This window comes from Halichoerus grypus, chromosome 12 (genome assembly GCF_964656455.1).
Source record: "Halichoerus grypus chromosome 12, mHalGry1.hap1.1, whole genome shotgun sequence".
Classification (NCBI taxonomy): domain Eukaryota; kingdom Metazoa; phylum Chordata; class Mammalia; order Carnivora; family Phocidae; genus Halichoerus; species Halichoerus grypus.
The window spans coordinates 83,003,593-83,019,234 of NC_135723.1; the positions used below are offsets into that span (position 1 = coordinate 83,003,593).

At 41.2% G+C, this 15,642-nt stretch overlaps 1 protein-coding gene across 1 annotated transcript in view; it reads left to right on the forward strand.

Moving 5' to 3' along the window:
- SND1 (staphylococcal nuclease and tudor domain containing 1) overlaps positions 1-15,642 on the forward strand; it is a 407,421-nt gene that overhangs the window by 236,235 nt on the left and 155,544 nt on the right. Inside the window, exon 14 of the mRNA XM_078059536.1 lies at positions 1,078-1,150. Coding sequence (XP_077915662.1) covers positions 1,078-1,150 — 73 coding nt within the window. The remainder of the gene's footprint in view (positions 1-1,077; positions 1,151-15,642) is intronic.

The following is a 15,642-nucleotide window of genomic DNA, read 5'->3' on the forward strand; positions in this document are numbered from 1 at the left end:
CAGTGTATCGGCCTCTCCTTCTGGTCATTAATAAGTAAGAGCCTGAGCGGCGTAAGGTAGAAGTGTGGTTGCTGCTGTGTAGTGTGAGGGTCCGACATACTGATCCTGGTTTGGGCACTTTTCTCTACACTTTGTCTGGAATTCAGAAACTCTAAAAAGGCTAGTCTGGAGAGTGGGTACACCCCTGAATCTCTATTTTCCATTCTCTAAACTCAAAAATATTCCTTGCTTTGGTCTGCAGGGTGGCAGTACATAGGAAGGTCTTCCCTAATAGTGTAGTGACTTAGTGATTTACCCATCAGCTTTTATTCTCTGGTCCATTGTTACATGAGTGATCACACCCAGTGATGCTGCTTAGGCTTCCGTCCCTGAAGCTACCACTCAGGGGATTAGGAGATAAAAGATGGGAGATTGGAGCAAACCAACCAGTGATCAGATGTGTGACAGAGTCCCCCCCAAATCCCCTGCTAAATCTGCTGTGTTGTTATAACCTGAATCTGATTTAAAATGAGGCTTAATGTCAGTTACGTAGTTTTTGCTAATTTTTTCCCCACTCTTAAAAATGACTTCTCCATATAGTGTTTCTTCATTCAGGGCAATTTATCTTTTTACCTGGGAGGAACTTATTTCCATTAGAATTGGAACACTAGCTGCATATTTTGCATTTAAAATGTTTCATGTGATTAAATGCAGGAAGAAACATTATTACTTCTGTTTCTTAGGAGTGTGCTCTTCCAACTGATTCTTCTTTTGTGCCTGGAACAATGCCTTTAATTTGGAAACAAGTTTGGGAGCTCTCTCCGATTACCAGGCAGGATTACCAGGCACGCTGTTAGCTGAAACTAGCAGCCAAGTCCTCGGAACTGGGCTTAGAAGAGCTGGCTTGTCTTCTCCCCTCTACCAAATGCTCCTGCAGAGACTGGCTACTCAGCAGTGTGCAGTGTGACTTGTGTAGTGATAGACACCCTCCCCCCCCCAATTTGAACAACCTCTCTTCTCACCGCTTTTTTCCCCACCCACCTACCCCTTCCTAATGTGATTTGTATATTAATTGGGTTTTTTCTTCTTCCTTTACAGAGCTATTAAGAATGGCAAAGGATTGCACAGCAAGAAGGAAGTGCCTATCCACCGTGTCGCAGACATATCTGGGGTGAGTTGTGTCCCTGAATAGAGCTGTGTGGCTCAGAGGCGCCAAGAGCTTGGCTGCTTATTCACCAAAGGACTTCAGCTTATGTGTTTTCTGTAACTCGTTTGTTTTCAGACCCAGAATGTGAATTTTTCCAGGGCTGCTGCTTTTGCATCTATGGAGATCCTATTTTATATTCTGAAAAAGCAGAATTCAAACTAGGGCATAAAACCTCCTCCTATCTCTTCACCTGAACTGTTACTGTGTTGCTTTTCCATTTTTTCATTATGAGGAGTTAGAAGATATTTCTTCCCAATTGTAGTAAGAAAAAATTACCTCCTTTTTAAATCCCTGTTCAGTTCTCACTATGACTAGAAAGTCTTAATGGAAAAAGGTCAAGTGTAGATTTTAGGACAACCTTAAAAATTAGTGGCTTCTTTTTCCTCTGGTTGTCTCTGAGTGGGAGGGATGTGCGCACATCCTGTGAGCTCGTACATGTAGATGATATAGAAGAATGGAAGGCGCAAGTACTTATGAGCTCCCAAAGGGCTGTGTCCAAATGACTACTTAGTGAATAGGACTTTACCCTTGCACATTTGGGATCTCTTGGCTGAAGAGGATGCCTTTGTCAGTTGAGACAAGTATTTATTCAGCACGTATTTGAGTGCTTACTGTGCCTGCACTGCTCTAGGCACTGAGAACGTAACAGTGAATAGAACTGATACAAATCCTCGCATGCAAGTGGGCAAGGGAAGCAGCAGCACTGGGAAGCAGTTGCTACGAAGAGAAACAGAACCAACTGAGGGAAGAGTGAGCCGCTTAGGTGTTGATTTGATCAGGTGCCCAGAGAAGCTTCGTTGGGTCATCAATTTACCCTCTGTTCCTGGGACACACACCATCCATTTCAACTCCGTAGTAACTTAGGGTTAAGGAGGGGATCCAGGTCATGTGTAAGGGGGACCACATTGCCCAGGGGAGATGACTGAGGAAGGGCTGGTAAATCTTAAGCTTTTGGATACTCAGGGAGCTTGCCTTGGGCACCCAGAAGAAAATGCTCCTATAAACAAAAGCTTCTAGAGCTCAGCCTAGCCCACAGCAGTGATGGATTAGAGTGTATTATCTTCTTGTTATGTTGTGTTCCCGAGCCTGGCTGAGACTTTGCTTATTGTTCCTTGTGACTGCTTAATATAAATGTGTCTGGCCAGCTGCCCCTTGCCTAGGAATAGTGGTACCGTGTTCATTTTGAGCAATGGGATTCTCCTGAGCTTTTCTTACCCTGACCAGTCACTTCAGACTACAGATTAAATGGTGTTCCCTACATGGAGTGGTGGACTTTTGTCAAAGAGTCGTGCCTCTGTTTAATGAGTGAGGTATGTTGATACACATTCTTTGTAGCTAAGATTCCTCTGAAGCCCAGAAACTTGTTGCCAAGGGCCTTCGAGCCCCAGGTGACTAAGATGTATCTGCTGAGGCTCCTTGTTAACAGGTGTGACTCCTGGCTTGCTGGTATTACGCCTAGTTTTCCTGTGGCTCACCTTGCCAAGTGATCGTTGACTTATGTGGTAATTGCTGCATGTGTCTCCTGTGCTATTCTCTACAATATTTTCCTTAATGTTCTTTTGTTGAAGATGGTGGAGTAATCAAAGGGCAAGTTTTTGGCTGTTCAACTGGAGGGAGAAAAAAGTTATAAATAATGGTTTTGGAAAACACAACGTTGACGACTCTACACCAGGGCCAGATGTGCCCACCCAAAAACTTAATGTCAGGCTTGCATTCCAGGGCCTTCTAGAAGCTGAATTAAACCTTGAGGATGGTGTGATGCCTTTTGGCCTGTGGAGTTCATGTTCTTGCTCAGATTTCCCATTGGCAGTGAGGGGAAGTCCTTATCAGGTTTTTGAATGGAGGCGTGCTTGCCTCGGGGCTGTCCTTTTGGCACCTGCCAACGTAGTATCCTGATGCTTTTTATTGCTGTCTTTGAATCTTCCACTTATAACTTGATGTGTTTTGGTGTTGTCTTTTATTCCTTTTTGCAACAACGGTCTTAAGGAAACTTGTTTCATTTTTTTTCTTCCTATTTTTTTCTCTCTTCCTTCCCCAACTATAGCTCATTTTCATACATATCTTTATTCTCCTTTCTGTCTTGATTTTGGAGAATTGGTTTGCTCTTCTGTTACTTAAAAATACATGTGAGTTAAATCTCCCTCAGTTACCACATAAATAAACAAGGAAAGCTTGAACAAGTGGGAGAGAGAAAGTGAAAAAGCTGTTCTATTTAAATAGATGTCAGAGTGACCTTGTCTACCTCCATCACACATGATTCAGCTCTGAGTGCAGGCTTTCTTTTTCTTTTTTTTTTTTGTTTTGGTGCCCTCTGTAATAGAGGAATTTTGTCTCTTTGCTTCTAACCCCTCGCTTCTTTCCTTCACAGTGTTGTGTTGAGTATGTGTGTGTTGGGCTCCTGAAGCATGTTGGTGATGTTACTGTCCAAGGGACAGGTGAGCATGTGGGATCAGACAGGCAAATAGCTTACAGGTGGATGAAGACCAAACACCCCCAATACGAGCAATGAAATACACACATTGATAATGGTTTTGTAAAACTTACTGAATCTTTTTTTTTTCTTTTTATCTGGGTCTCTCCCCAGTTCATCGTTCCGCCTCTTAGGTGTAGGTCATGATAAATGGAAGTGTTTGTTGAGCTGATGGGATATGCAATATGCTGCCAAAATCACTTAGTGTGGACCAGTATTTATGCATAATACCTCTTGCCATCTCAATATACATCCTTGGAATAAAAACAAAAGACATATAAGCTAATCACATTTTTGTCTCCTAAACACACTCAAGAAATACGCTATGCAGAAGATCTTAATGTCATGATGTAATTTGTTCTAGGCTTAATGGCCTCCAACTTTTAGGGTTGAGTTTCTCCCCGTCGTCCGTATCTCTTCTCTTGCACTTTCAAAGATGATTTCACTGTGTAAAGGTTAAGAGTGCCTTAAAAGGCCTCGCATGGAGCCTTAGCCGGTGTTAAGGCCTGCGCGGCTGCCTTCCTGTGGTAGGAAGGGAGTAATCCCTGCACGGGAGCAGGAGGCAGAGCACCTGCTTCGGGAAGAGAGACACTAGCCTCTGGGTAGTGGAACAGGGAGGCCTTTTCGTACCCACTCGCTGGCTTTCCGGGACAGGACCGGACGTGTATTGGCTACTCGGCGTGTTTTTCACTCTGTGTTCTGCTACGCCGTTAGAGCCTCTTGCACTACGTCCTGTATTGTGAGCCGGTTACAGGTTTTTGATTTTTCAGAAATGTTGTTAGCTCCCAACTTTTGGGTGATTCCTTTCTCTGTTGTTTTCTTGTTAATATAGATGATTTTTGTCATTAATGTCAGCTGAGTGCTGTGTTTTCCATAAGGTGCACAGCATTTGTGTGTGTAACACCAACTGAGTGAACCCCGCCTTTTGGACGGGGTTTTGTTAGACCTGGCTCTTCTGCATCTTTTGCATCTGTTCTCAGGGTAACCACTAAGGAAAAAAATACTGCCAGTCTGGTAATTTGGATCCTGAAGAAGTTAGTAATTTCCTTTATTTCTAATTTTTCAAGGTGAAGAAAGTGGAATATTTTAAGTACTGGTCATTGTTGTCTTTCCTGTAATCATCTGGTTTCCTTTAGGCCAGGATGTTCCTATGAATTTGAAACCAACTAAGAATTTGACAGACTTGGCACTAGATCTGATTTGATTTGGAGGATGGTTCTGTAGTGACTGCTTCACTTCATAGATTCGCATTTTTATTCCTAGCAGGGTTTGTTTTTCCTTGATCCAGTCTCCACTCCCTCCCTTACCGGCAGACAAAAGTTGGAATGTGCGTGTCAGTAGAATATAAGACTGTTTCTTATCTTAGGTTTATTATTGTTTTTGCTGTAGCCTGTTCTGTAATAAATACGATCTCCTGCAGATATAGAATGTAAAACAGGCAATAAAATGGGGCTGGTGCGTGGCTTACTGTTGTTCTGGTAAATCAGACAAATCAATTATTGTTCTGAGGAGCTACCCACTCCTCAGGTTGCAGGCAGCACGCACTGACTTCTTCCTGTGCCTCCCTCCACTCCTTCCTTTTCCCTTCCTGCGTGAGTAGTACTCAGTGAGTCACACGGTCTGTTTCACTCTCCCTCTATTTCCTGTTGTGTCTGTTCTTTCTTTCCTGGTGCGTGAGGAGTTAGGAACTTTGTTTGTTGCCAGCAGTGCAAGAGGATAGAGCTGGGGCCAGCATCCCGTTCTCTCTAGTCATACTTCTATAGGTCCCTCAGATGGAGTTTCCCTTCTCTGAACGTTTCTGCCTCTTCGTGATAGGGAGTCGTGTTAACTCCTCTATTAATATTGCTGTTGCTTGCTTTCCTTCCTTGCCTCCAGTAAATCCCTGTGTCTTTTTTTCTGTTAACTGCTGCTGTGTTCACTTGGACTTTGGTTCCTGCTCTTGTTAACATGGGAACTTTCTTGTAACCTTTCCATGATGATTTTGTTGGACATGCATAGTATTAGAGTAGGGCCTGGAGTGATCCAAAGACTAGCTCTGGGGGTAGGAAGTAGAAGGTCAGATTTTTGGGACCCTCTTGCTCTAGTATATCATGAAATGTATACTTGTTGAATTTACCAGTGAGATTCTAACTTGCAAACATAACAGATCGAAGTGTTCCCTTAAAATAAATAAATAGGGGTTGGTTGGGCATCTGACTCTTGGTTTTGGCTCAGGTCATGATCTCGGGGTCCTGAGGTCCAGCCCCGTGTCAGGCTCTGCACTCAGTGCTGGGTCTGCTTAAGACTTTCTCTCTGTCCCTCCCCTCCCCACCCTGCCCCCCCCCCAAATGCGCACGTGCTCTCTCTCTCTCTCTCAAATAAATAAATTCAAAAAGTAAATAGATAGGATTTTTCTGTAGCATTTTCTCCTGACCTTTTTCCTTCAGCTCATAGTTTTTCAGTGCTTTCTTGTACTTGTATTGTCCTCTTTTCCTTGGGGTATTTAAGCTATCCTCCTTTTGCAAGAGGCTAGAGGCCCTTTACAGAGGTTCTCTTTCCCTAACTCCCCATGAAGTTGGGCCTCCATGCAAGAGTTAAATAATAATATTCTTTTTGGCTAAAGAGAATTTAAAACTGGTTTGCCCAGTAAGTGCAAAGAAGGTAAAAGCCACACCATCACCCAGAGGCTTTCTAAGTTAGGTCAGTGTGAAATTAGTTTCCCTTTCATGTCTTCTGGCCCGCATGTGTAGGTGGTCTTCTTGCATTAATCTGTAGTTTTTTTCAGCCACCTTTCTGTTCTTTCTAATCACTGTACCTTGATGGCACCATTGTGCATTTCTTGTTTGTTGTTTTGTTTTAATAGCCTTTCCCTCTCTTACTCTTTCTTAGCCTCCAATCTCATTCTCATGTTCCTTTTGTACCAACTACACAAGGCCAAAGCCTGTGGTTCTGCCTGGTGGGCTTCTGTGACCTGGAGGATTGCTCAGCACTAGAGCTCCATTCACACCATAGCCACTGGCCCCACGGCTGGGCTCTGCATTTGCCACCCTGGGGAAATCCCATAGGAACCCTCGCTGTCTGCTGACCTTGCTCTCTAGAGCAAGCATGATGTGCTCCCTAAATATGGTGGCCCCTTGTGGGGAGGCCATGATTAGTACTGGTGATGGGTTCTTATGGTTGTTTTCTTTCATCTCTCCTATATATTTGGAAGTTCAAGTTGTTGCTAATCTAGGGGAAGATACTGCTCCTCTATTCCCTTATTCCTCTGTCCCCACTCAGGGTTCTTGAACTTCAAGTAGACTGCAACGTGCAGCTCATTGACTTGGATTCTCGCAGCACAGAAACATGTACTGCAGCCCCGTGGCACAAGGTACCTGTGATGCCAAAGTGGCAGCTACCATGGAAGTTTCTCGGCTGCTAAGATGGATGGGGGTGTGTTCTCTTCTCTTTACCTTTTTCCTCTCTTCCCCACTCCTCCCCTCCAGAGTTGGATGTTGTTAAGGTGACCTTGATTGTGTTGGTGGAGTTTGCTTTAGCTAGTTGCTATCCCTAGCAGTTGAGGACATTGCTTCACTGTCTTTTGTCCATTGTTCTTTCAGCCATAGTAGTCCTTTGTGGCCAGTTCTTGTTTTCTGAAGCTCTCTATTCAAACTCCCCGGAACTGCAGGGGTATCCCCTTCTCCTTCTAACAAAATTTGAAAGCATTTATGCTTTCAGTGAGCAGAGGAGAGAAGTCTTTCTCAGATTGAATGAGTTTCTCAATGAAACCTGGAAAGAGATGCTGGAATTGTTTCAAGATTGTATTTCAGTGTTTACCACAGTTAGTGATGGTTATGTTTAAGGCACCTCCTTTTACAAATTTAAATCCACTCTTCCGTTGACTTCTGTTCCTTTTATGTGTGTGTGCATGGTTTTGTTAGTGGCGGTCTTCATTTTGCACCATAGGGCACTAAATTTAGGACATAGTATCTCATCTCCATTAGTTGGGAATATCCGGAGAAATTGTTAAAGGCTTTGGGACAGGCACAAAGATTACTCGGTATTCTTTCAGAGGAATCCTAGGTTCTGCCTGGTAAACCCCTTGGGGTTATCTGACTCTGTCAGGGTCTGCTCCTTTGTGGTGAGCAGTTTTGCACCTCTGCAGAGAGAGAATTTAACTTGTGAAGGCCTGATGTGATGCAGATGATTTCCTGCTTGTACAAATGTGGTCCTGTACATACGACACAGTTGATTTCCACCCTGTAAAAGAAATTATTTCAAATGTTACATTGTCAGTCTGTCGTCTTACTCTGCGGTTTTGCATCTTTAGTAAATTCACTTCCGCATCCTGGTTGCCTTCTGTATACGTGGTCGTCAGATTCTCTTTTGAATAAGTTGTAATATCTTCTTGGTTTCCTCATTAATTAGTGGGTTAAAGTAAACATTTGATGTGTTCATTTTATATTTATATTAAAGTGGCACGATTTGGGGGCACCAGGGTGGCTCAGTCGGTTGAGTGTCCAACTCTTGATCTCAGCTTCGGTCTTGATCTCAAGAGTTGTGAGTTCAAGCCCCACCCTGGGCTCTGCAGTGGGCGTGGAGGCTACTTTAAATAAATAAATAAATAGTCACAATTTTTCCATTTGGGGGAATTATTCTTAAAGAGAGGAAGCAGGGCGCCTGGGTGGCTCAGTTGGTTAAGCGACTGCCTTCGGCTCAGGTCATGATCCTGGAGTCCCGGGATCGAGTCCCGCATCGGGCTCCCTGCTCAGCAAGGAGCCTGCTTCTCCCTCTGACCCTCCCCCCTCTCATGTACTCTCTCTCATTCTCGCTCTCTCAAATAAATAAATAAATCTTTTAAAAAAAAAGAGAGAGGAAGCAATTGCAGAAACAAGAGAAATAGAAAACCAATTTATAAATTGGGCAATAAGAGATCATGTAATTATGTGCTTTGAAAGGTCTTTGATTGCCTGCTGTATACCTAGAAATGTGAAGAGTCATTTCATTGTGAATGTAATTTTTTTTTTAAAGTTGTAAAGTGAATGTCTCTTTCATCTACAGAATGCCTGCTTCCATGCCCTGTACCTTACTTTGTCTTCCATTATGTTCACCAATAGGCTTTTGTTGTGGAAAATTCAGGCACCATAGCCAGTGGAGGTAAAGAGATTGGACATTGAAGACAGGGCACAATTTGACATTTGCTAAGTGTGTCCCAGCTGTGCAATTCAGCACCTCTGAAGAAACATTTGATCAAGTGACTTGCCCAGAGGTAGAGCACTATCAAAGACAGGCATTTATTATTTGTTGTGTCTGATAATAAAACCTCTTCTTTCCAAAATAATCAGACTTGATACGTCCCTTCACTGAACTCTGTTTCAGGAAGTTTTCTTGCCACAGATTTTTCTGTTTCCCTTCTGATTCCTTATTTAACTATGACTTCACACACAGGAATGCATGCAAATGAGCCCCTTAAAAACAGGGTCCTGGCTTTCATTTAAGTGTCCTGAGCTCTAATAATGACTTTTTCCTTTCTTCCTTTGTTCAACAGAAGGAGAAAGGAAATTGAGGGAGTTCAGGAGCATTTCTTCCAAATGAAGTGACACGTCTTTCCACAGGGAGTGGCCTTTAGTGTAGATTTGGGTATCGCTGGTTCATGCTCTTGAGTTTTCTTTCCCATTCTCTGGGTACATGTGGGTATTGTTCTTTGATTCGATTTCATGGGTCCAAATTGGTTAAATGAGCCCATTACAGGCTTAGCTAAATGAACGTTAGGATATTTTGAAGGCAGTTGATAAAATTTTTGATTCCCAGGTTCAGGTGTGTGATTGGGTTTGTCTCTTCTGTCCCATGGCTGCTGAGTGATGTGATAGAACTTGAAATATTTCTGGCCAGCCCTGGCTTCACTCTCCACTTCACCATCATAATACTACTTAGCCTTAGGTTGAACTCATCTTGTCCTGTGGCCATTGCTTATATAAACATCTCAAAGTAAGTCATTTTACTAACATAGACATTCTGCTTACTCATATTTTAAGGCTTTATTTAGCATGCTTCCAACATATTCCTTACAGAATATGTTGTACAGAATTTTGGACTCTCTTTGCAGTGTTGATATCCAGATAAATATCCTTGAATCAGAGCGCAGGGTCAGCTTGAAATTACCTAGTAATTTTGTGCCTCAGTTCTTCAAGAAATGGTGTTCTCAGGAAGAAATGATAAAAATTCCTAAGACAGTATCGGATTTGGGAGGTGTCTGAGAATAAAGGCTATTACCAAGGTTTTGAATTTGGAGTTCTTTTGATAATACATTACTGTAGCATGTCCAGATACTTCACCCACTGTAGAAACTCTTTATTTTCTTTTATGTCATTCAGCCTAGCCCCCTGTTTCAGTTTCTCAGTTCTGTGTTATTAATTAGTGTTTCTTGAATGGCTGTCTCTTCACCTCTCCTGACCATGCCTTTATCCTCCTTTGGGGCATGTCTTTTCTTCCAGGCAGTTTCCCCTTTCTATTCTCACTGCCTTCTGATCAGGACTTTCTTGGGCATTTACATGATCACTTACTACCATGATTTTGCTCTTATTGGTTTTTTGATTGGTAACTATTCTCAAGTTGACATGTGCAGTGGTTTTCCTCACTGGTTTCTAAACTCTTAGGAAAGGGAGGTCTTTTTTTGTACCTCTTCACAGAGCCTAGTTTAGATTTGATTTGCCAGGTGGTGACCTAAAACAATCTGATAACTGTGTTTGGAAAATTATGTGACCCTGGCTGCTAGGTACAAGGTTAACTGTGCTGATTAGTAGCTAGAAGTGGACAGACTTGTAGAAGGATGCAGCAGAAAGGGTGCATTATTTACTACAATATAGTGGCAGTATGGAGTCATGACTAGTAGCATGGGTCCAATATCTGACGAGCCAAGCTCAAGTCCTGGCTCCACTGCTTATGACTTTGTCACCTTGAGGAAGTTATTTAACTCCTCCATACCACAGTTTTCCACCGTAAAATGAATAATAATGGCCCTTACCTCATTAGATTGTGGTGTGGTCAAATGCCTTAATACGTGCAGAGTACTTAAAACAGTTGACACAAAAAGAGCTTAACCGAGGGCAGTGGTTCACATGGTGGTGGTGATTATTATTAAATTGCTGAGCATCCTACAGGGCATATAGAAAGTCCTCTATACATGATAACTACCACCACCATCATCAGTTGTATTTGTATTCTAAACTCTTTATCCAGTTCAAGTCCCAGATCATAAGCTCCGTCTTCTGAGTATTTTTACCGCCCCTGTATTTCTTTAGACATTTAACATATGCCATCTGGCCAGTTTTTTAAATGCATTTGTCATGTTGAGTCAGTGAATGAATGATCAAACCATAAGTATTTATTGAGTGCTGCTTACAATGCCAGGTGTTGAGGATATAACATTGAACAAGACAGTTACAGTCCTTATAGGGCATATGCAATTTTTCTTTTTTTTTTTTTTTAAGATTTTATTTATTTATTTGACAGAGAGCACAAGCAAGGGGCGCGACAGGCAGAGGGAGAGGGAGAAGCAGGCTCTGCCCCCTCCCACAGCAGGGAGCTGGATGTGGGGCTGAATCCCAGGACCCAAAGATCATGACCTGAGCCAAAGGCAGACACTTAACCCACTGAGCCACCCAGGCGCCCCTGCAATTCCTTCTATAATTACACTTGTGCTAGTAGTGAGTGTGTGTGCTCAGGGCCAGAGCTTATTCCACGTGGTCAGACAAAGTCTTTTAAGTGATTTTAAAATGAGGTCTAAAGGAGTTAGTCGAAGCTCTTGTTCAGGGCTAAAGAATGAAACTGTGTACAGGAAAGTCCTGAGGTAGGAAGTTGCTTGGGTTCAAGAGGCAAGGCCATTATTGCTGGAATGTTGAAGATAGTGACTGGAATTAAGACAGCAAATGATTGAAACATTTACTTTGTGATCCTTGAGGAAAGCTTTTGAAATTTGTCTGAAGAATAATGAGAAATCATTGACAAGGGAGGGACTAATTGGGTCAGCATTTTATAATCATATATTGTCCCTGCCCCCACCCTGGCTGCTGTTGGGGATAGACTTGAAGCAAGAGTGACTTTAGGACACTGGTTCCCGGAAGACCGAACAGTGGCTGGAACTGGGGCTGTGACGGCAGATGTGGAAAGATAAATTTGAGATCTAGTTTGGTGGTAGGACAGGTAGAATTTGGCCATTGCTTGCATCAGGGGGATGAAACCGGGTGTCATGCATGAGCACTGTAAGTGCCCGACTACAAATAACGGGTGATTGGTGGTGCTGCTTTTCCCATATGGTAAACACTGGTGGTGTAGATTTGGGGGGGAAACTAAGAATTTCTGGACATGTTAAAGCTGGGGTACCCATGAGCCATGCAAATGGTCCAGAGCCCTGAAAAGTGGCCTGGGCTTCATGCATGAACTTAGGGCTGTTGGGTATATATATATGTGTGTGAATATACAAAATTCCCAGAGAATATCGAGAGACGAGCCCCTAGGCCAAGCCCTTCATCTCCAAAATTTGAAGATCATGTGTAGGTGGGGTGTAACCCGCCAAACAAATTTTAAAAAGGTGCTTCCTGAGCTATCAAGAGGAAAATCCTAGTAACTAAGAGGAGAGAGCCTTACAACACAAAACTTGACCGTGCTCCTTCAAGGTCAAGAAAGACAAAGATTGAGAACTATCAAGTGGATTTCGCAAAACCGGTTACTGGTGACTTTGGAGCAGTTTTTGTGGACTGAAGGGGCATAAGGAGCAAGAGCTAATTGTCCCAACTGGATTATCCCCAGGAACAATGTCTTAGTGGCTCTATGCCATCACTGTTAAGAGTTTCCTAAGAATAGTAAGTAGACAAATGTGTGTAATGATGGTGTCTGTGTAGTTTTCAATGTGTAAGAAATCCAGGGCATCCGTAATTACATATGCACTCTTGGACAAAGGTATGACAATGATGGGAGATCCTCCAAATTCCTTTGGGTATGTTGATCAAAACTCTTTGAATTCTCCGCCATCACTCATGCATTCTGGGGTACATGGTTTCCATTGATAAGCTAGATCCTTAGGGTTATACTTTGACAACCCCAATACAGTATCTACATGTGATTACATTAAACCAGAATTGTAAAGTCACTAGGTGAGGCAGAGTTAAATCTGTATTTTTCTTGAGGAAGAATTAGAATTTCCCAGTGTATCCAAAACACTACATTTCTAACTACCCTTTTCTGTAAGGGTACTTCCCTTAAAATTTAAGCCTATTATCATTGTGGAAAATGTTGAATTTGGCTCTTAAAAAACTGGAGAGACAGTTATCTGACCTAAATAATTTGTGAGTTTATCTGGGCAGAGCTGAATCAGCACTGAATGTTAATATATTTTCTTTTGAAAACAAAAACTTACACATTTTTGTACCACAAATTTCTGTCAAATTTTTTTATTTTAAATGCATCAAAAATCAATAAGCCAAAGGAATAAAATGATCTCTACTACTACCATCAGAAATTTGTCAATAAAAATACATCTATTTACCAAAATGTGGGTTTTTAAAAAAATTTTCCCCACCCCTCCCCTTTAAATGATATAAACTATTTTTAGGACAGAAACTTTGTTTTATTCTTAACTACACAATCAGCGCCTTGAACAGTGCCTGGCACATAATAGGTGCTTAATTTTCTTTTCCAGTTATATTTTTACACATGAATGTCTTCTTGAATCATACTTTTAATGTCTACCTAGTCTTCTGTCTTCTTGATATACTGTAATTTATTTCATCAGCTTCCTATTCTTGGGTATTTATTTCGATTGTTCTTTTCTTTCATAAACAACATTTTATTCCCTTAGCTAATTCATAGTCTAACTATTTCTTACAACAGTCCCATAAAGTGGACACTTATGCCAAAGGATACCATATAGTTGTTTTTAACATCATCATCTGTAAATCTAATTAGATTTTTTTATTTGATAGATTAGATTTTTGGTTTGATACATTCTTCAAAACATTGCCTTCTGTCTTAATAATAAACTTCTGCCATAATAGTTGTCATTTTTCTCCATGTCTCAAAAACTAGAACTTTCTCTTCCAGATTTTTAAATTATCTATTTTTATTAACTCTAAAAATGTAGGGCTTCACAACCAATGAATAACTGAACTCTACCTCTGAAACTAATGATACACTACATATTAATTAATTGAATTAATTGAATTGAATTTAAATAAAATTTTTTAAAATGTAGGGCTTCAAGAAAACGAATTAGACATAATCAGAAAGCTTTCTTTAGGATTAATTGGCCATAAATTCGTATGTCTCCAGGCAAAAATGAATGTTCAAACTACTTTAGGGGGTGTTGTAGTTATTTTAATCCTCTAATCTTTTATAATATTTATTTTGATTTTTTTAAATTTTATGTCACAGTTTGCTTACTGATTTTTTTTCTTTATCTCTTTCTGAAGTTGGGTTCTTATCTCAGGTGGGGTAGAGTTTAGCATGACATCAATTTCCTTGCCCCTGAGTTCCTGACTTGCCCATGATATGAAACCTGTGCTTCATCAGACTGTCTTTTAAATTCTTTACTCTGCACATACTATTTTAATTATTTCTCAGGCCATTTTCTGCTTCTGTAATAAATTCTTGCCTCTTGCCTATAGAGACTTTGGAAGTGATAAAAATTGATGTGAAACTTTGAAAGAAAAAATGTATTCCAAACCTGTTATTTTTTCATCGTGGCCTGGTAATTGATACCAGAACCATAGATCGGTTGGTTGCTTTGTTCCAGATTCTCACTGTCATCTTCCATATATAAGCTGTGTTTTTAGACCAGTCACATGCCCTTTTTCCAGAAATGTTCAGGATGTCTATGATGGTTTTCCGATAAAGACTCATCATTTCATTCTTAGAAGTGGAACAGCACAGTTGTTTTAAAGATTTTGTTTATTTATATGAGAGAGAGAGAGAGAGAGAGAGAGACAATGAGCAGGAGGGAGAGGGAAAGAGAATCTGAAGCAGACTCTGGGCTGAGCATGGAGCCTGACGTTGGGCTCAGTCTCATGACCCTGAGATCATGACCTGAGCCAAAATAGCAGTCAGACACTTACTGACTGAGCTTCCCAAGGCGCCCCCGACAGCACAGTTGCTTTAAATGTAAATGGTCTTTTTCTGTTATTGTTTTGTAGTTATCTTTACCAGTTTAACATAGAAATGCTTCCTTTAACTATTTTTGTTGTCTACAGTCTGGATAAATTACATGGTGGTTGTTGTTTTTTTTTTTTCTTTTTTGAGAAATATTTAACCTGAAAATAATTGGAAGATATGTCTTCCAGTGTGTGAATTTCCTTTAGATACTTTATTACTATGCTGATGAACAATGAAAGGAATTTATCTGTTGATTCAAAGTATTTGTGGATAGTGTTTTTCCTGAATAAAACTACAAAAGCAATACTGTATTTACTTACCTGACCTCAGAGAGAGAAGACATTTTTCTCCATGAAATGAGAACAGGATTTTTTTTTTTTTTTAATGGAAAGGAAATAAACCAAGAAAGAGGAAGTTGTGGATCTAGGAAACAGAACCCAGGATAGGATGTGAAGGGAATTTCCAGGGTCTTGGTGAAGGGAAGGCCCACGACATCCATTGTGAGGCAGGCCTCACGGGCCACCATGCAGAAGTCAGCAGGAGAAAGGAGGGGAGCACTCCAGGGAGGGCTGTGGTTTACAAAGTCTTCACACTGAATATCAATTTAAGAAAAAATTGTAATAATCTGTTGGGAAGTTAGAGTATGGAGAAATGGGGAAAGGGACAGTTTGGGATGGGGGAAAGAAGGTGGGGTTTATTTGTAGAAACTTTTCTGGACCTCACAAATTACAGGTCATAACTTTGAGATAGTTCTGTGGTTTGGCAGACTTGAGGAAGGACATTCCTTGGCACGCCACCTTGATGAGCTTCACACCCCATCCAAGTTAGAGAAAGAGAATTGAATATCGGAAGAAAGCAAGCTTGGATAGTTGATAGTTTATTA